Source organism: Mustelus asterias, chromosome 12, assembly GCF_964213995.1.
Source record: "Mustelus asterias chromosome 12, sMusAst1.hap1.1, whole genome shotgun sequence".
NCBI lineage: Eukaryota > Metazoa > Chordata > Chondrichthyes > Carcharhiniformes > Triakidae > Mustelus > Mustelus asterias.
The window spans coordinates 2,906,370-2,928,254 of NC_135812.1; the positions used below are offsets into that span (position 1 = coordinate 2,906,370).

The 21,885-nt window shown below is 47.3% G+C and overlaps 1 protein-coding gene across 1 annotated transcript in view; it reads right to left on the bottom strand.

The window, feature by feature from the left end:
* The window catches only part of lrrc75a (leucine rich repeat containing 75A), an 81,880-nt gene that overhangs the window by 22,716 nt on the left and 37,279 nt on the right, over window positions 1-21,885 (bottom strand). Inside the window, exon 2 of the mRNA XM_078224573.1 lies at window positions 19,960-20,088. Coding sequence (XP_078080699.1) covers window positions 19,960-20,088 — 129 coding nt within the window. The remainder of the gene's footprint in view (window positions 1-19,959; window positions 20,089-21,885) is intronic.

A 21,885-nucleotide genomic window follows, 5' to 3' on the forward strand; every position in this document is an offset into this window, starting at 1 on the left:
GTTGGATTACGGAGATAAGGCCTGGGTGGGATTGTTGTCTGTGCAGGCTCAGTGGGCTGAATGGCCTCTTTCTGCACTGTACGTATTCTATGATTCTATCCCATCAGTGACAAATGAGCAAAGAACAGTGTTGTCTGAGGTTGGACCCCCACCCCACCCTCCCCTATCATAGAATACTGCACCTCAATTCACAGGTTAACAACACATCCAAAACACTTCAGATTCAAAGCTAAAGTGAGACTTGCTCAAACACAACATCATCCTTGTCCTGTTTCTCCCAACCGGAGGCCTTAGATAATTTAGATAGGTCAGAGGGGAAATCAGCCAAGGTTCCTGCTGAATATCAGGAGATGGCAGCATCGGCTTCAGCTTTGATTCCCTCCACTGTCAAATATCCTCGTTCCCTTTGCCTCACACAGGGCTAGTGAAGTGTGTGGAAGAACCCTCATGGTCCTGGCACGGTGCTGAAGGGAGGTCAGTTTTGGCCATGGATTTTAGACGTTGGGGGAGGTCAGGAAGAGGTCAGCAGCAATTGTTGAGTTGGAACCCGGATAAGGCAGTCAGTGAAGAAGGTCATCCATCGATAATGGTGTGGAGACTGACCTTTTGGAACTAAGTACAAAGTGACACGTGAAAGTTCTGTATTCTTTATCTGCAAAAGGGGGAGGTGCACACTTGTAAATCTGTTGTTACTGTGACAAAAGTAACGATGATAAGGAGTTTCTGTGGATATGACCAATGGTTGATGTGAGTGGACACTCTGAAGGAGTGTGAAACTATCAGCTCTTCTCTCCACAATACAAAACGGGTATAAAACGGGGAGTGCAAGATCCATCATGCAGCAAGCTGAGGATAATACTCGGGAACTGCTGAAAAATTACAAAATCCTCAACTGTTTCACAGCTTGGCACCTTCTATCATTTCTGCTGTCAAAGTTAGCGTCTAACACCAGACTGAGATAGTTCCTGAGATACACTGAGGTCATTTATCTTAATATATTTGAATTAACTAGGCTGTGAAAAATTCTGGAGAAGGTGCAAAAAACAGATTTACAAGGATGATATCAGAACTGAGAATTTATCTCTATTAGGAGAGAGAGTGGGGCTCTTCTTTTGAGAAAAGAGCAGGCTGAGGGGGTGACCTGATAGAAGTCTTTGTGTAAGAGTTTGATAGGATGGACACTGGGCGGAATTTAATGCCCTTTCCCAAGATGTGTTTGGAGGTGGGGGTATTCAGTCAGGCAGGAGGATGCTTGGTGAGGACCCCCACCGTGATCATGTCTGGAATGGAAAGAATTGTGGACAACTTTCTCATCCGCCGTCAACTGGGGCCTTAAATGAGCAGCTAAAGCCAAATTAAGGGCTTCATCTCACCACCACTGGTACCCAACCAATGTCAAGCAGGACAGTCGCCATCCAGAGAGCCCATGCTTATGGGCTCTGGGGGGATTCAGACGTGGCCCTCATTCCAAAGCTTTCAATGTCTAATTGAGGGAATGGGGAGCTTGGTGAGTGCCACCCTCTTTGCTCACCCCCCTCCTGTGCCACTCACACCACAACCGCCCGTCAAGCCCTCTCTCACCTGTGACCTAGATCCAAGGTCTCTGATGGGTGCATTACCAGTAGAAGCATTGCTGACAGGCAATGAAGAGCTCTCAGCCTGAGTCACACTTCATTTAGCAGACCTTCCCCCAAGGAGGCAATGGGGGCTCTCGCCGGCTCTCGGCTGGTGGGCAAGAATCCTGTCACCGGCAGTAAATACTATCCACAGGGAAAATATTTCCAACCATGGGAAACGAGAGGTCATCAATAAATGATGGTCACTAATAAATCTAATCGGGAATTCAGGAGAATGTCTTCATGCAGAGAGTGGGGAAAATGAGGAACTGCTACCACAATGAGTGGCGGTGAGTAGCATTGATCCATTTCAGGGGAAGCTGAATAAACACGAGGCAGAAAGGAGTAAAGGAAATGCTGAAAGGGTAGAATGTAAAGGAGCTGGGAGGAGGCGCACATGGAGCATTAACACCGACAGAAACTAGTTGGGCTGAATGGCCTGTTTCATGCAGGAAATAATTTGTAAAGTTCAAAGATAGTGGCCGGAATTCTCCAATCTTGTTTGCCCCATCACTGCTGCCAGTGGGAATGGAGAATTTAGCACTCAGCCAAATCTCCAGTCATTGCAGCGGGACTGGAGAATCCCAGCCGCAGGCGAGGTTAGAGAATTCTGGATAGCATTACTTTGTGACCTAGTTTCAACCATCAGGTGTGGCTCTGTAGGGTGGCTCTGAGTTGAGAGGTTATGGGTTCAAGTCCCACTCCAGAAACTTGAACTAATAATCCAGGCTGACTCTCACAATGCAGTGCCGAGTGAGTGCTACACTGTCGCAGGTGCTGCCTTTTATATGCAATGTTAAACTGGGGTCCCATTTGGCCTCTCATAACATAATTTTGATGAAGAATAGGGAGTTATCTCTGATGTCCTGGTCAACATTTATCCCTCAACCAAAAACAAATGACATGGTCACAGAATCACAGAATACTACAGTGCAGAAGAGGCCCTTCAGCCCATCGAGTCTGCACCAACACATGAAATGCCCTGACCTGCCCACCTAATCCCACTTGCCAGCACCTGGCCCATACCTTGAATGTTGTGGTGTGCCAAGTGCTCATTCAGGTACTTCTTAAAGGATGTGAGGCATCTCGCCTCCACCACCCTCCCAGGCAGCGCATTCCAGATCGTCATCACTCTCTGAGTAAAAAGGTTTTTCCTGAAATCCCCCTTAAACCTCCCACCCCTCACTTTTAACTTCTGTCCCCTCATAATTGACCCTTCAACTAAGGGGAACAGCTGCCCCCTATCCACCCTGTCCATGCCCCTCATAATCTTGAACACCTCAGTCAGGTCGCTCCTTAGTCTTCTCTGCTCCAGAGAAAATAACCCAAGCCTATCTAATAACAGTGGGAGATTTCAACCTCCCCAATCAGGGGCAAGCAAAGTGTAAAGGCTTGGGGAGAGCGGAATTCTTAAAGAGGGCGTAGATTTAAGGTGAGAGGGGAGAGATACAAAAGGGTCCACAGGGGCAATTTTTTCACACAGAGGGTGGTGAGTGTCTGGAATGAGTTGCAAGAGGTAGTAGTAGAGGTAGGTACAATGTTGTCTTTTAAAAAGCGTTTAGACAGTTACATGGGTAAGATGGGTATAGAGGGATATGGGCCAAATGCGGGCTTAGGGGTTTAAAAAAAAGGGCGGCATGGACAAGTTGGGCCAATGAGCCTGTTTCCATGCTGTAAACTCTATGACTCTATCCAACCTCTCTTTATAACTTAAATATTCCATCCCAGGCAGCATCCTGGTGAATCTCCTCTGCACCCCCTCCAGTGCGTTGATGACCTTCCTATAATGTGGTGCCCAGAATTGCACACAGTAGTCCAGCTGTGGCCCCACCAAAGTTCTGTACAACTCCATCATGACCTCTCTGCTTTTGTAATCTATACCCCGATTGATAAAGGCGAGTGTGCCATATGCCTTTTTCACCACCCTATTAACCTGCCTTTCCGCCTTCAGAGATCTATGGATCTATAGTCATTGTCATGTTTGTGGGATCTTGCTGTGTATAAATTGGCTGCCTCTTTTCCTAGATTATGAACATTGACTGCACTTGCAAAGGATGTGGTGTATGTGTGCAGTAATTTGCTTCAACAATTTGCTACAGCTCTCTCTTTGACAATGATGCAGTGGGGGTGCAGAATACTTGTGTTAGTACATCTGTCCAAGCCTGTCCTGTTCCAGTCAGTATTGCCAAGCTTTTCCTGTGGGCGGACTGTAGTTTATAGAATCTTACAGCACAAAAAAACATTTGGCCCATCATGTGTGCGGTGGCTCTTTGAAAGAGCTATCCAATCAGTGCTCTTTCCCCAGAGTCCTGTAAATGTTTCATTTTTATATACCAATCCAATCCCCCTTTGAAGTTACAACTGAATCTGTGCATTCCAAATCGTTATAACTCACTGTGTGAAAAGAAAACCCCCTCATCTCATCTCTGATTCTTTCGCCATTTATCTTAAGATTTTGTTGTTTGGTTGCTGGCTCTCCTGCCACTGGAGACAGTTTCTCCCTCTTTAATCTATCAAAACCCCCCTCAATTCTCAACCCCTCTATTAAATCTTCCTGTCAACTCGCAGACAACTCCAGCTTTTCCAGGTAACTTTAGTCCCTCATCTCTGCATGACCGGAAAATATAAAATAACTCACGGCACAAGCTGAGTTACATGAAACTGGGTGTGAATTAATAAGAGCAGGTTCCAGTGGCCCTGGTCCATTACTCACCATCTTATCACAATGACATTGAAACATTGACAGTTTTGGACCTCGGAACAGCACTGTTCCTCGACTTACTCCAAGTCCCTCTGCAGGAGTTTAAAAATCTATCAAATATGCAGCCTGCTTTACTAAACCTGCTCTTGGCAAATCAACCCATAGTTTATCAGTTTTCTGGATTCTCACCTTGGAGAGTCTCAGAGATCACATTCACTGAGCTCAACCTTTTCTACTTTATATCAGAAATCTTGCTGATAACTGTGAAAGACGCCCTCGGCTTCTCACACTGACTGCAGGGAGTTCTGTTGCCTCCCTTCAACTTGAGTCTAAACAGACATTTGGATAACATTCTTCAGATCCTAATCTTCCCCAGAGAGATAACCCTCCCTCTGCCTGCAATTACCGACCACTTCACAAAACATTCACAGATGCAATTAATCCTTACATACTGAATAAACAGTGACTCTACACAGGACAAAGCAATCCATTTTATCGGCACTCCATCCACCCATTCACTCCCTCCAACACTGACACACAGTGGCAGTCATGTGTACCATATACAAGATGCACTGCAGGAACTCACCAAGGCTTCTTTGACAAAATCTCCCAAACCCATGATCTTTACCATCTAGAAGGACAAGGGCAAATGATACATGGAAATAGCACCACCTGGAAGTTCCCCTCTGAGCCACTCACCATCCTGACTTTGAAACGTATCGGCTGTTCCTTCACTGTTACTGGGTCAAAATCCTGAACTCCCTCCCTAACAGCACTGTGGATGTACCTAAACCATGTGAACTCCAAGGGTTCAAGAAGGCAGCTCACCATCACCTGCTCAAGGGCAATTAGGGATGGGCAATAAATGCTGGGCCAAGCCAGCGATGCTCATATCCCGTGAACAGAAAACAAATAAGGGTAGGTGACCAAAAACTTGCTCAGTGAGGAGAGAGAGAGAAAAAGAGAGAGACAGAGAGAGAAGAGAGAGAAAGAGAGAGGGAGAGAGAGGAAGAGAGGGAGAGAGAGGGAGAGAAAGACAGAGAGAAAGAGAGGCAGAGAGGGGGAGAGAGAGAGGGGGAGAGAGAGAGAGAGGGAGAGAGAGAGAGGGAGGGAGAAAGAGAGGAAGAGAGATATAGAGAGAAAGACAGAGAGACAGACAGAAGAAGAAACAGAGGGAGAAACAGAGAGGGAGAGGCAGAGAGAGGGAGAGGCAGAGAGAGAGAGAGGAGGGGGGAGAGAGACAGGGTCAGAAGTTTATGGAGGATATTCCAGTGTTCAGAGCTGAGGCAGCAGAAGGTTTTGGAGGAGATTTCCACTCCCGCAGTATTGGATGTGAGATAAGCAGTTTGCAATGTAGAGCGGCCGAGGGGTGAAGCGAGGTAGTGGTTAGGGAGAACAAGTGTGATCAGTGGATAGTACAAACTGACACTGTGTTTTCCAATTATCTCACTGACATTAACCCAAAATAGCTTGTTAACAGAATGAATGTTCATGGAATAACAGAGTCAGTGTCTACTTGGATTTTAAAAATTGCCTTACGGCTAATGACAGCAGCTCGTGGTAAATGGTTGTTTTTCAGACAGGGGGATGGTAGACAGTGGGGTCCCCATGAGTCAATACAAACACCACTGCTTTTTATATAGGTACTGAATGACTTGGATCTTGGAATATAATTTCAAAATTTGCTGATGATACCAAAGTCAGAGGAATGGCAAATGGTGAGGATGTTACCGATTGATTAACCGGGCACTGATAGATTGGTGGAACGGGCAGCCAAATGGCAAATGTAATTTAATAGAGGCAAGTGCGAGGTGATGCATTTTGCCAGAAGGAATTGAGAGACGCAATGTAGACTTAAGGGCACAGTTCTAAGAATGTGAATGGACAGAAGGAGCTGGGTGCACGTACAGAGATCTTTAAAGGTGGCAGCACATACTGAGAGAGTGGTTTGCACAGCAAATGGAATTTGAGCTTCATAAATAGAGGCAATGAGTAGATAAATGGGGAAATTCTGCTGAACCTTCATTGAGCTCTGGTTAGGCCCCAACTAGGGTATTGAGTCCAGTTCTGGTCACCACACTTCAGGGAGGATGTGTGGGTCCTTGAGAGGGTGCGAAGGAGATTTACCAAAATGGTTCCAGGGATTTGGGGGTTTTAGTTACAGTGTTAGGGTTGGAGAAGCGGGGGTTGTTCTCCTTGGAGTAAAGGAGGTTGAGAGGAAATCAGATAGAGGTTTACCGGATTGGGACGGGCTTGGATAAGGTAGACAAGGGAAAATCAGTCTCATTAACTGATGTACAAGGATGAGGGGACATGGATTTATGGTTTTGGGAGGAACAAAGAACAATACAGCACAGGAACAGGCCCTTCGGCCCTCCAAGCCCACGCTGCTCCCTGGTCCAAACTAGACCATTCTTTTGTATCCCTCCATTCCCACTCCATTCATGTGGCTACCTAGATAAGTCTTAAACGTTCCCAGTGTGTCCGCCTCCACCACCTTGCCCGGCAGCGCATTCCAGGCCCCCACCACCCTCTGTGTAAAATACGTCCTTCTGATATCCGTGTTAAACCTCCCCCCCATCAACTTGAACCTATGACCCCTCGTGAACGTCAGCACCGACCTGGGAAAAAGCTTCCCACCATTCACCCTATCTATGCCTTTCATAATTTTATACACCTCTATTAGGTCACCCCTCATCCTCCGTCTTTCCAGTGAGAACAACCCCAGTTTACCCAATCTCTCCTCATAACTAAGCCCTTCCATACCAGGCAACATCCTGGTAAACCTCCTCTGCACTCTCTCTAAAGCCTCCACATCCTTCTGGTAGTGTGGCAACCAGAACTGGGAGCAGTATTCCAAATGCGGAAGAGTGGTAATGACCTGGAACTCTCTGTCCACGAGGGTGGTGGAAATGGGGAGGATGAATGATTCAAAGGGAAGTTGGATGGGCAGTTGAGGGCTACGGGGATAATGAGGGGAAATGGGGCTGTGGATTGGGCGGATTATGGGCGGCACGGTAGCACAGTTAGCACGGTAGCACGTTAGCACTGCTGCTTCACAGCTCCAGGGTCCCGGGTTCGATTCCCGGCTCGGGTCACTGTCTGTGTGGAGTTTGCACATTCTCCTCGTGTCTGCGTGGGTTTCCTCCGGGTGCTCCGGTTTCCTCCCACAGTCCAAAGATGTGCGGGTTAGGTTGATTGGCCAGGTTAAAAATTGCCCCTTAGAGTCCTGGGATGTGTAGGTTAGAGGGATTAGCGGGTAAATATGTGGGGGTAGGGCCTGGGTGGGATTGTGGTCGGTGCAGACTCGATGGGCCGAATGGCCTCCTTCTGCACTGTAGGGTTTCTATGATTCTATGATTTCTATGATTGCTTACAGAGAGCTAGCACAGATTTGATGGGCCAAATGACCTCCTTCTGAGCCAAAATTACTCAGTGACTCTGGGACAGCATGTAGCTGAGGGATAGGAGGAGGTCCAAGTATAGATCCTTGGGAAACACCAAAGGGAATGGTGTGGAAGCAGGAAAAGAAACCATTGCTGGCAATTGTCCAGGAACTTGGTGCAAGTAGTGGCAGCCAGCTGGATAACGGTGGAGAGGCGTTGGAGAAGGATAGCATGGTCACCGTGTCAGATAGTCACAGTATGTCCAGCTGTATGCACCCATCACCACAATGTGAGCGGAGCTCCGGAACAGAGGTGGTCAAATACTTTGATTTGTGCTTGCAGCCAGCTGGAGTTTTCATGCATTCCACATCCCCTGATGTAACTGTTCAGGAATGTGTGTGAATGTTTAATTCTGAGGATAGGTCTGTTTCTCGCACTCCCCCAGGGTGTATGAAAGGAGGCCCATAGTCTGCACATTCCCAGAGATTACTCACACACTCGGGAGGGGGGAGGAGCACTAATCGACGCCAAAGGAAGGTCGCACTCATTACCAATCTGCTCAGCAATGAACAATTTGGCAGTTTATTTATGGAACATAAAATAAGGAGTGTGTGTGTGTCTGTGGTTGTGTAAGTGTATGTGTCTATAAATGTATGGGTCTGTGTAAGTGTTTAAGTGTGTGTGTGTCTGTGGAAGTGTGTGCGTGTGTCTGTGTAAGTGTGTGTGTGTGTGTGACTGTGTAAGTGTGTGCGTGTGTGTATGTGCGTGTCTGTAAGTGTGTGTGCCTGTGTGTGTGTGTCTCTGTGTGTGTGTGTGTGTGTGTGTGTGTGTGTGTGTGTGTGTGTGTCTGTGTGTGATGGGGATAGAAATGGAAGCAGATGAGGCTGAGACTCAGTATCAGTCGAGCTGCATGCCATGGGGTGGGCAGCCAGCAGTGTAAGGAACAGCCCGAGTTCCCTTGTGGGAAGAGAGTGAATGAGGAAGCAGATATTAATGGAATTGCACTATAAATTCTTACTCTCTGCTCTGCCTGTCTTTCACTCTTTCCATTTGTCCCTCTCTTTGTCTGTCAGCCTCTCACAAAATGTTACAGCACAGAAGGAGGCCATTTGACCCCTTGTGTCTGCTATGTGAAAGAGTAATCCAATTAGTCCTATTCTCCATGATCTTTCCCCAGAGCCCTACAGAGCCCTGCACTCTCTCCCACTCCACCTATTAGTGCTCTCCACCTCCTGCTTTCTTTCTCTGTCTCTCTCTTTCCTCCTTTCTGGCTTTCTCTTTCCCCCGCTCTCTGGCCCTCTCTCTCTCCCTCTCTCTGGCTCTCTGGATCAATCTGGACACGAGATTGTTTTGGCAGATAAGGCAAAGGAGAATCCGAAGAGCTTCTACAAATACATAAAGGGCAAAAGAGTAACAAGGGAGAGAGTAGGGCCTCTTAAGGATCAACAAGGTCATCTATGTGCGGATCCACAAGAGATGGGTGAGATCCTAAATTAATATTTCTCATCAGTATTTACTGTTGAGAAAAGCATGGATGTTAGGGAACTTGGGGAAATAAATAGTGATGCCTTGAGGAGTGTACATATTACAGAGAAGGAGGTGCTGGAAGTCTTAAAGTGCATCAAGATAGATAAATCCCTGGGACCTGATGAAGTGTATCCCAGGACATTGTGCGAGGCTAGGGAGGAAATTGCGGGTCCCCTAGCCGAGATATTTGAATCATCGATAGTCACGGGTGAGGTGCGTGAAGACTGGACGGTGGCAAATGTTGTGCCTTTGTTTAAAAAAGGTTGCAGGGAAAAGCCTGGGAACTACAGGCCAGTGAGCCTCACATCTGTGGTGGGTAAATTGTTGGAAGGTATTTTGAGAGACAGATCTACAGACATTTAGAGACGCAAGGACTGATTAGGGACAGTCAGCATGGCTTTGTGAGTGGAAAATCATGTCTCACAAATTTGATTGAGTTTTTTGAAGGGGTAACCAAGAAGGTAGATGAGGGCAGTGCAGTTGATATTGTCGACATGGACTTTAGCAAAGCCTTTGACAAGGTGCCGCATGGTAAGTTGTTGCATAAGGTGAAACCTCACGGGATCCAGGGTGAGGTATCTAAATGGATACAAAATTGGCTTCTTGACAGAAGCCAGAGAGTGGTTGTAGAGGGTTGTTTTTCAAACTGGAGGCCTGTGACCAGCGGTGTGCCTCAGGGATCAGTGCTGGACCCACTATTATTTGTCATTTGTATTAATGATTTGGATAAGAATATAGGAGGCATAGTTAGTAAATTTGTAGATGACACCAAGATTGGTGGCGTAGTGGATCGTGAAGAAAGTTATCTCCGATTGCAACGGGATCTTGGTCAATTGGGCCAATGGGCTGACGAATGGCAGATGGAGTTTAATTTAGATAAATGTGAGGTGATGCATTTTGGTAGATTGAACCAAGGCAGGACTTACTCAGTTAATGGTAGGGCATTGGGGAGAGCTACAGAACAAAGAGATCTAGGGGTACATGTTCATAGCTCCTTGAAAGTGGAGTCACAAGTGGACAGAGTGATGAAGAAGGCATTCCGCACGCTTGGTTTCATTGGTCAGAACATTGAATACAGGAGTTGGGACGTCTTGTTGAAGTTGTACAAAACATTGGTAAGGCCACACTTGGAATACTGTGCACAGTTCTGGTCACCCTATTATAGAAAGGATATTATTAAACTAGAAAGAGTGCAGAAAAGATTTACGAGGCTGCTACCGGGACTTGATGGTTTGAGGTATGAGGAGAGGCTGGATAGACTGGGACTTTTTTCTCTGGAGCGTAGAAGGCTGAGGGGTGATCTTATAGAGGTCTTTAAAATAATGACGGGCACAGATCAGCTAGACAGTCAATATCTTTTCCCAAAGGTAGGGGAGTCTAAAACTAGAGGGCATAGGTATAAGGTGAGAGGGGAGAGGTACAAAAGTGTCCAGAGGGGCATTTTTTTCACACAGAGGGTGGTGAGTGTCTGGAACGAGCTGCCAGAGGTAAGTAGTAGAGGCGGGTACAATTTTGTCTTTTAAAAAGCATTTAGACAGTTACATGGATAAGATGGGTATAGAGGGATATGGGCCAAATGCAGGCAATTGGGATTAGCTTCGGAGTTTAAAAAGAAAGGAGGCATGGACAAGTTGGGCTGAAGGGCCTGTTTCCATGTTATAAAACTCTATGACTCTATGACTCTCTCCCTTTCTCTGGCTCTCTCGCTCCCTCTCTCTGACTCTCTCTCTCTCCCTCCTTCTGGCTCTCTCTCTCTCTCCCTCTCTCTTTCCCCCTCTCTGGCTCTCTCTCTCTCCCTCTCTCTGGCTCTCCCTCTCTCCCTCTCTCCGGCTCTCCCTCTCTCTCTGGCTCTCTCTCTCCCCACTCTCTGGCTCTCTCTCTATCCCTCTCTCTGGCTCTCTCCATCCCTCTCTCTGGCTCTCTCTCTTCCTCTCTCTGGCTCTCTCTCTCCCCCTCTGGCTCCCCCACCCCAGTCCCAATCCCACTCCAGATCTCCAGCTCTTTCACTCTCCAGTTCTCTTTTCCAAGTGCTGAGAGTGTTCACATGTCTCGTTTTATTACACCCTGGCTATTGGCCAAGCATTGAGTAGCTTAAGTGCAGCACTTTACCCCATCACTGGCCTCTTGGGCTCTGAGTAATGTGGAGCTTGAAGACACAGACCGTTCCAACTGCACCAAGCATCAACTTCATCACATGTAGAGCCCGGCAAAGAGCAGAGCAGATCATAGGGAGATTTCATTCAGTAAAGTGATCTTAATATTTCTGAAGAAGCTGCATTCTGCAGAGCTCAACATCTCTAAACAATTACTCTAAGCTCCTTGCAGTATAAGCGTGTTAGGGTTAGTAAAGGTTACTATGGGGCTGAAGGAACAGTCCCGCCCACATTATGATAGAGAGAATCACATGATGGTATATTGTGTGGAGAGAGGTTCTAAGAGAGGCTGACATAAAGAGAGTGCCTAGTTCGGACTACACTGTGGAGATATGTATGCAGTTGTGTGTTCATGTTGAAGCACGTAAGCCTCCAGACCGCTTGCTGAGGTTTACCAGCAACAGAGATTCCTGCAGGGCCATTCATTTGAAGAATCGGATCAGTGATCATAACGGAGCCACTGAAACCCAACCAGCGTGGGCACAACAGGAGAACAGACACTGTAGTGCCAAAAGAGAAAATGCTGGGAAATCTCAGCAGGTCTGACAGCACCGGTAAGGGGAGAAAAGACCTGACGTTTCGAGTCTGGATGACTCTTTGTCAAAGCTCTTGACCACTGAAATCCAACCAGCGTAGGCAGAATGGGGAAATGGATACTGAGTGCCATCGTGGGAAACGGAAAGCTATACTCCGCTGTTGTGAAAAAACAGCTCGGAGAGTAAATTAAAACAACCAGACCAATCAGCGCTCATGCAAGGGCCAAAGCAGAAGCAAAATTGGACATTGTGGAGAAGAAAAGTTTTAGATGACCAGAGTACACTAAGATCAAATAGGAAATAAGCAGAACTGCAGGTTAATATATTCTAGTACTTACATCGTGGAATTGCTGACAACCATAAGACAAAGTTTAGATGAACTCTCATCCACATTTGGTGAGGTATTAAAAGCCTTTGGCCAGTATTTTAAACAGCAAGTTGTGGAGTGCGCAGATGTTAAAAAAGTATAGAATAATGCTAATAAAGCACCAAAAGGGTAAGGAGACCCCAGGGTGATGGCGACAACACCCAAGCAAAGCGCAAGATAGTCACAGATGTCAGTGTAATGAAGTGCACAAGCCAAAGAGTTCAGTGCAGAGGAAAGAAGCAGCCAAAAGGCTTAAAAATCGAGCTTTTTGAAAGTGTCATTGCAGTACCCAAACTGCAACAGCAAGTGGTAGTGTGGAGCAAGCAGGTGGCTGTGAATGAAGGAAAGCTATCTGATGTAATCCAAAAGAAACAAAACCTGCAAAAAGAACGTGAAACTATTCCAATGGAAAATGTTTGTGTCAAAGCTGAATCGGAAGACTTGAAACACAAGATTTGACCTGAGTACATACCTTTAAAAACGCATGACAAACTAAAATCTTCAATGAACCAAAATGTTCAAGATATGAACAAACAAATTTTGAGGTTTCAAGGTACAAGGAAGCTTTGATAGAAACAGAAGGATTAAATGTTGAGAGAAATGCAATGAAGAAAAATGTGAATCATAGAAACATAGAAAAACCACAGCACAAAACAGGCCCTTCAGCCTCACAAGTTGTGCTGAACATATCCCTACCTTTTAGGCCTACCTATAACCCTCCATCCTATTAAGTCCCATGTACTCATCCAGGAGTCTCTTAAAAGACCGTATTGAGTTTGCCTCCACCACCACTGACGGCAGCCGATTCCACTCGCCCAACACCCTCTGTGTGAAAAACTTCCCCCGAACATTTCCCCTGTACCTACCCCCCAGCACCTTAAACCTGTGTCCTCTCGTAGCAGCCATTTCCACCCTGGGAAAAAGCCTCTGAGAGTCCACCCGATCTATGCCTCTCAACATATATACCTCTCTTAGGTCTCCTCTCATCCTACGTCCCTCCAAGGAGAAAAGACCGAGCTCCCTCAGCCTATCCTCATAAGGCATGCCACTCAATCCAGGCAACATCCTTGTAAATCACCTCTGCACCCTTTCAATCTTTTCCACATCCTTCCTGTAATGAGGCAACCAGAACTGAGCACAGTACTCCAAGTGGGGTCTGACGAGGGTCTTATATAGCTGCATCATTATCCCTGGACTCCTAAACTCAATCCCTCGATTGATAAAGGCCAGCACACCATACGCCTTCTTAACCACCTCCTCCACCTGCGGGGCCGATTTTAGAGTCCTATGGACTCGGACCCCAAGGTCCTTCTGATCCTCCACAGTACTAAAAGTCTTTCCCTTAATATTGTACCCCTGCATCCCATTTGACCTGCCAAAATGGACCACTACACATTTATCTGGGTTGAAGTCCATCTGCCACTTCTCCACCCAGTCTTGCATCCTATCTATGTCCCTCTGTAACTTCTGACATCCCTCCAGACTATCCACAACCCCACCAACCTTCGTGTCGTCGGCAAACTTACCAACCCATCCCTCCACTTCCTCATCCAGGTCATTTATGAAAATGACAAACAGCAAAGGTCCCAGAACAGATCCCTGGGGCACACCACTGGTGACCGACCTCCATTTAGAAAAAGACCCATCTATACCCACTCTCTGCCTCCTTTGGGCAAGCTAGTTCTGGATCCACAGGGCAGCAGCCCCTTGGATCCCATGCCCTCTCGCTTTTTCGAGAAGCCTTGCATGGTGGACCTTATTGAACGCCTTGCTAAAATCCATATAAACCACATCTACCGCTTTCCCTTCGTCAATGTATTTAGTCACATTTTCGAAGAACTCCACCAGGCTCGTAAGGCATGATCTGCCTTTGACAAATCATGTGCAGACTCCGTACGTATCTGCAGAAAAACACAGGAAATAACAACTCTGAATTCCATTGTTGGCAAATCAATCAAAACAGCTTAAGACTGTGTTGGAGACAGACCTGGAGTACAGCGAAACCAAATGAAGGACAATGACAAAGCTCTATTGCAGGCACAGAAAGAAAGGACAGAAATAAGATCAGAAAATACAAACGCAACGCTGAAGATCAGGAACTAGAAGGAAAAGCGCTGGATGCCTCAAACATACCGAGAACCATTGAGTTGTTAAGAAATGACAACTGAAAATCAAGAATCTAGAATGTCAAGAAGCAATGGAACAGTTGAAAGGGAAAGTAGATGTTCTCAAAAGGGAGTAGGAAGGGTCTCAGAAACAACTCGCAGAAGTAAAATTAAAAAACAAAAACAGAAAATGCTGGAAAATCTCAGCAGGGCTGACAGCATCTGTGGGGAGAGAATGGAGCCAATGTTTCAATGCTTCAATACTCAGCTCTGATAAAGGGTCATCCAGACTCGAAACATTGGCTCTATTCTCTCTCCACAGATGCTGTCAGCCCCGCTGAGATTTTCTAGCACTTTCTGTTTTTGTTTCAGATTCCAGCATCCGCAGTATTTTACTTTTATTCTAAAATTAAAGAGCGTGAGCTCAAAGGACAGCACAGGGAATTAGGCTCTGCTAAGGAGAGACTGTTCAGTGTAGTGAAACCAACTTTCACAAACAGAAGATAAACTTGCGATTGAAAAATTACAACGTGACGAACTTCAAGTATCAGAAACCTTTATTAAGTTTTGTAAAAAATGCCTGGAACAGGAAAAGCAATTATTGGTTGGTGGAAAGCAGAATTAACAAGCAAAACCGATGAAACTTTGAACTTCATCACGAAAAGAGCAATAAAATGATTGAATTTCAATCCAATCTCAAGAACATGAAAGATGAGATGTGCACTATTGAAGAGCAAATGAGGACTTTAAAAGCAGATAAAGTAAATTCTTAGAAACAGTTTGAGAATCAAACAAGTGAATTGAAAGAGTCTAAGGAACAGTCAGTGACCATGGAAGAAAGACTCTGGAAGGAACTGAATGCTCAGGTGAAGTTGTTCAGCTTGTGTAGGAGTTCCACAGATAACTCTGAAACAAAGATAACTGTACTCACAAGAGCAGCTGCTCTGCTGAATGAAAAGATTTATTTTAAAGAAAAAAACTGGAAATAAGACGAAACAAATATGTTGCTAATGTTGTGGAACAAGTGGAACTGAAGGTTCCAATGTGGATCTGTGAACTACTGGTAATATCATCGCGGACCCTATGGAGAAAGGAAACCTGAATCCACTTGGAAATGAATAGAACAAGCTGGCCCTCTGGAAAGAACGGGATAAACCCATCGTGTCCAAACAAAGTAGCCGGATTGTCAGTGCCGCACTGTCAGAACCAACGTTCTATATAACTGCAACATCATATGCCAACTTTTATACTCTATGCCCCGTCCAATAAAGGCAAGCATGCCATATGCCTTCTTCACCACCTTTTCCACCTGTGCTGCCACCGTTAAGGATCTGTGGACTTGCACACCCAGATCCCTCTGTGTGTCTATACTCCTGATGGTTCTGCCATTTATTGTATAGCTCCCCCCTGCATTAGATCTACCAAAATGTATCACTTGGCATTTATCTGGATTAAATTCCATCTGCCATTTCTCCGTCCAATTTTCCAGCCTATCTATATCCTGCTGTATTCTCTGACAATGTTCATCACTATCCGCAACTCCAGCAATCTTTGTGTCGTCCGCAAACTTACTAATCAGACCAGCCACATCTTCTTCCAAATCATTTATATATATCACAAACAGCAGAGGTCCCAGTACAGAGCCCTGCGCAACACCAAGAGTCACAGACCTCCAATCAGAAAAAGACCCCTCCACTGCTACCCTCTGTCTTCTATGGCCAAGCCAGTTCTATACCCATCTAGCTAGTTCACCTTTGATCCCGTGAGATTTAACCTTTTGCACCAGCCTGCCATGAGGGACCTTGTCAAATGCTTTACTAAAATCCATGTAGACGCCATCCATGGCCCTTCCCTCGTCAATCATTTTTGTCACCTCCTCAAAAAACTCAACCAAATTTGTGAGGCATGACCTCCCTCGTACAAAACCATGTTGTCTATCGCTAATGAGATTATTCAGTTCTAAATGTGCATAGATCCTATCTCTAAGAATTTACTCCAACAATTTCCCTACCAGGGACGTCAAGCTCACTGGCCTATAATTACCCAGGTTATCCTTGCTACCCTTCTTAAATAACGGGACCACATTTGCTATTCTCCAATCCTCTGGGACCTCACCTGTGTCCAATAAAGAAACAAAGATTTCTGTTAGAGGCCCAGCAATTTCATCTCTTGTCTCTCTCAGTAATCTAGGACAGGTGCCATCTGGCCCTGGGGATTTGTCTACCTTGATGCTTCCTAAAACACCTAACACTTCCTCCCTTGTAATTGCAATTTGCTTTAACAAGTCTACACATCCCTCTGAGATCCTCTGACAACACGCCCTCAGCACTGACCCTCTGACAGTGTAGCATTTCCCCAGCACTGACCCTCTGACAGTGCGGCACGCCCTCAGCACTGACCCTCTGACAGTGCAGCACTCCCTCAGTACTGACCCTCTGACAGTGCGGCACTCCCTCAGTACTGACCCTCTGACAGTGCAGCACTCCCTCAGCACTGACCCTCTGACAGTGCGGCACTCCCTCAGTACTGACCCTCTGACAGTGCGGCACTCCCTCAGTACTGACCCTCTGACAGTGCAGCACTCCCTCAGTACTGACCCTCTGACAGTGCGGCACTCCCTCAGTACTGATCCTCTGACAGTGCGGCACTCCCTCAGCACTGACCCTCTGACAGTGCGGCACTCCCTCAGCACTGACCCTCTGACAGTGCGGCACGCCCTCAGTACTGACCCTCTGACAGTGCGGCACGCCCTCAGTACTGACCCTCTGACCGTGTAGCATTTCCCCAGCACTGACCCTCTGACAGTGCGGCACTCCCTCAGCACTGATCCTCTGACAGTGTAGCATTTCCCCAGCACTGACCCTCTGACCGTGTAGCATTTCCCCAGCACTGACCCTCTGACCGTGTGGCACTCCCTCAGCACTGACCCTCTGACAGTGCAGCACTCCCTCAGTACTGACCCTCTGACAGTGCGGCATTCCCTCAGCACTGATCCTCTGACAGTGTAGCATTTCCCCAGCACTGACCCTCTGACCGTGTAGCATTTCCCCCGCACTGACCCTCTGACCATGTGGCACTCCCTCAGCACTGACCCTCTGACAGTGCAGCGCTCCCTCAGTACTGACCCTCTGACAGTGCAGCGGTCCCTCAGTACTGATCCTCTGACAGTGCGGCACTCCCTCAGTATTGACCCTCTGACAGTGCGGCACTCCCTCAGTACTGACCCTCTGACCGTGTGGCACTCCCTCAGCACTGACCCTCTGACAGTGTAGCATTTCCCCAGCACTGACCCTCTGACCGTGTGGCACTCCCTCAGTACTGACCCTCTGACAGTGTAGCATTTCCCCAGCACTGACCCTCTGACCGTGCGGCATTCCCTCAGTACTGACCCTCTGACAGTGCGGCACTCCCTCAGTACTGACCCTCTGACAGTGCGGCACTCCCTCAGTACTGACCCTCTGACAGTGCGGCATTCCCTCAGTACTGACCCTCTGACAGTGTAGCATTTCCCCAGCACTGACCCTCTGACCATGTGGCACTCCCTCAGCACTGACCCTCTGACAGTGCAGCGCTCCCTCAGTACTGACCCTCTGACAGTGCAGCGGTCCCTCAGTACTGATCCTCTGACAGTGCGGCACTCCCTCAGTATTGACCCTCTGATAGTGCGGCACTCCCTCAGTACTGACCCTCTGACAGTGTGGCACTCCCTCAGTATTGACCCTCTGACAGTGCGGCACTCCCTCAGCACTGACCCTCTGACAGTGTGCCACTCCCTCAGTACTCTCCCTCTGACAGTGCAACACTCCCTGAGCGCTGACCCTCTGACAATGCCACTCCCTCAGTACTGATCCTCTGACAGTGCGGCACTCCCTCAGTACTGACCCTCTGACAGTGCAGCATTCCATCAGTACTGACCCTCTGACAGGGCGGCACGGTAGCACAGTGGTTAGCACTGCTGCTTCACAGCTCCAGGGACCTGGGTTCGATTCCCGGCTTGGGTCACTGTCTGTGTGGAGTTTGCACATTCTCCTCGTGTCTGCGTGGGTTTCCTCCGGGTGCTCCGGTTTCCTCCCACAGTCCAAAGATGTGCGGGTTAGGTTGATTGGCCATGCTAAAATTGCCCTTAGTGTCTTGAGATGCGTAGGTTAGAGGGATTGGTGGGTAAAATATATGGGGGTAGGGCCTGGGTGGGATTGTGGTCGGTGCAGACTCGATGGGCCGAATGGCCTCTTTCTGTGCTGTAGGGTTTCTATGATTTCTATGAGTACTGACCCTCTGACAGTGCTGCGCTCCCTCAGTACTGACCCTCTGACAGTGCGGCACTCCCTCAGTACTGACCCTCTGACAGTGCGGCACTCCCTCAGTACTGACCCTCTGACAGTGCGGCACTCCCTCAGTACTGCCCCTCTGACAGTGCGGCACTCCCTCAGTACTGACCCTCTGACAGTGCGGCACTCCCTCAGTACTAACCCTCTGACAGTGCAGCACTCCCTCAGTACTGACCCTCTGACAGTGCAGCACTCCCTCAGCACTGACCCTCTGACAGTGCAGCATTCTCTCAGTACTTGTGTTTCCGTTGTACTCCTCAATATACTGAGATTCTGAGATCAGCGGCTAAGGGACGTGTAATTAAATTGCTGACAAGGGCAGGCTGGTAAATCGGAATTATACAGGGCAGATAATCCAATCAGGATCCCATTTCAATGAGAATGGGCCAGAATATTTCACTGCAAGCTTCTTTATTAGGATGGTATATAGGAATATCTCAGCAGACTTTACGAAACTTTCGGCTAGGTTCATGGGTGAAGGAAAAGTTCCACAGGGATGTATTCTACCAGCAGAACTCCGAATGAACCAAAATCAGGGAGTGATTTTGGGCTTCAAGATCTAGGATGCAACAACCAGCCAAGCCTCGTTCAACAGCACCTTCCAAACCCGTAACCTCTGCCATCTAGAAGGACAATGGCTGCAGTTGTATATGGACATCCTGCACCTGCAAGCTCCCTCCTAATCACACACCGTGCTAACTTGGCAATATATCCCTGATCCTTCACTGTCACTGTGAGAAAACCCTTCCTGACAGCACTGTCACAGCACATTCTCTAAGCAGCTAGGAATGGCAACAAGCTGATGAGAGAGAAATAAGTACAGGGAGAGAGAGAGAGAGAGACAGAGGTAATGACAGAGTGAGACAGTTTTTCCAGTTAGTCAGTAAATGGGTCGTTCCTGGAGGGAGAGAGAGGGAAACAGGATGTCCTGTGGCTCCACTGCAGCCACGGATAGTCCTACACCTCTGACACCTCTTCCCCCTTTTTGAACTGTCTCTGGGACTAACTGAGCCAATCACGTGTTTGTCAAGTGCCTGCGTTTGCTGAGGTTCCTCTGCCACAGAGGGAGATGTGCTCCCAGGAATGGGATCGCATTTGAGGAGCTGCTGATAGGGTGATTGTCCAGGCACTGTCTCCTTCCTGCTCCAGAGGAGCTCAGTCAGTTCAGGTACAGAGACTACTGACAGCAGGAGGGTCTGGACTCCTGTCACTGGAGAGCATAAAGAGGGGCAACCCTTACCGGTTTGGGGCAGTGGATGTACCGGGCCAGACTGATGATCAGGTCGTGAGTAATTGGATCCACCAGATTACGGAAGCTGGCATATCTACACAAGACATCATCCAGCGAGGTTGATTCCATCCCTAAATCCTGCAGAAAGAGCAGAAAATCAAACAATGAGAAACGACTTGCATTTTGAGAGCAACTTTCACCACTTCAGGACAACCAATTAATTACCTTTGAAGTGCCTGAACTGTTGTGATACAGGGAATATGGCAGTCAATTGTTACGATGCAGAGGTTGAATCTCTTTTGAGAAGTTACGCTGAATCCCCCAAAGAGGAATCCCTCGCCTCGTAATCTGTTAAAAGTGTGTGAGAAGGTGTGAACTGTCCCTCAGTAATGTTCAGTGGGTAACTCACAGAAAAACCCCACCCTCACTTTAACATGAACACTTAACAATTTATTCATTTAACTAGTCGGGAACTTTGCTTAAACAAGTAACACATCAAATAAAATCAGATTCTAATGGAATGCTGCTCAAATAAATACAATACTCATTTATGAACCTAAAGAAAAATAGAATTCAGTCACTCTCAAAAATACAACCAGGGTTTATGGCTTTTGGAATCGTTTGGAGTTCCTCTGTTGATTCCTCTGTCTGTAAATTCTTTCTGATTTGGTACCTTTCGCTAGTTAGATGGTGCGTTCTCTTGAGAGATATCTGAAGCTGGCAGAGTTGAGAGCTGCTCTCTCCCTCTCGAGGCCTGAGAGGTGGCAGTTCTTCTGTTGCTCTCCTGTTTTTCCCCCCTGCACTCTCTTTTATGCCTGTGGTGACCTATCAATTTTCCTACAATAGGATTGGTCTGATGTTGTCAACACCATCAAACTCAAATCTTATAGGTTCCTGGTAACTGAGTACCTGCTTTAAATTGATTGGCTAAATTAAAATAAACACAGGTTGTCTTGTCAAGACGACTGCTTGACTTTTCGATACGAATGTTTCAGTCTGCGACTCTGGATATACGTTGCATTTTAAACTTCCAAGCTCTGAAACAAACACCGGCTTTTAAAAGGACCGCATAATGTTTTTCTTCCTCGAGCAGTTTTACAATTTTTTTGCATCTTTACCAACATCACATCAACCTCACAAACTCAACTTCACAACACAATTTACACAGCAAGATCCCATGAACTGCATTCATAAGGTCCTAGAATGGTTACAGCATAGGAAAAGGCCATTTGGCCCATTTTATACCGGCTGACTCTCTGCAAGAGAAACTGAGCTAGCCCCAGTCTCCCGCCCTTTCCCAGGACCCAGAAACCAGATTGTGTGTTTCTAATGATGCTGCTTCATCGCCTCCAGCTCTGCAATCCTTCAAGATCCTGCGCTCCTCCACTTAGAGCCTCTTGCATATTCCCAATTTTCATCACTCCTCCAATGGTGGCTGTGCCCAACTACCTGGGACAAAAGCTCTGCAATTCCCTCCCCAAAGCTCACAGCCTCATTCTCTGCTCCTTTAACACACTCCAAAAAACTTACTGAGAGAGTGCTGCACTATCAGAGAGTCAGCACTGAGGGAGTGCCGCACTGTCAGAGAGTCAGCACTGAGGGAGTGCCGCACTGTCAGAGGGTCAGTACTGAGGGAGTGCTGCACTATCAGAGAGTCAGCACTGAGGGAGTGCCGCACTGTCAGAGGGTCAGTACTGAGGGAGTGCCGCACTGTCAGAGGGTCAGTACTGAGGGAGTGCCGCGCTGTCAGAGAGTCAGCACTGAGGGAGTGCCGCACTGTCAGAGAGTCAGCACTGAGGGAGTGCCGCGCTGTCAGAGAGTCAGCACTGAGGGAGTGCTGCACTGTCAGAGTCAGCACTGAGGGAGTGCCGCGCTGTCAGAGAGTCAGCACTTAGGGAGTGCCGCACTGTCAGAGAGTCAGCACTGAGGGAGTGC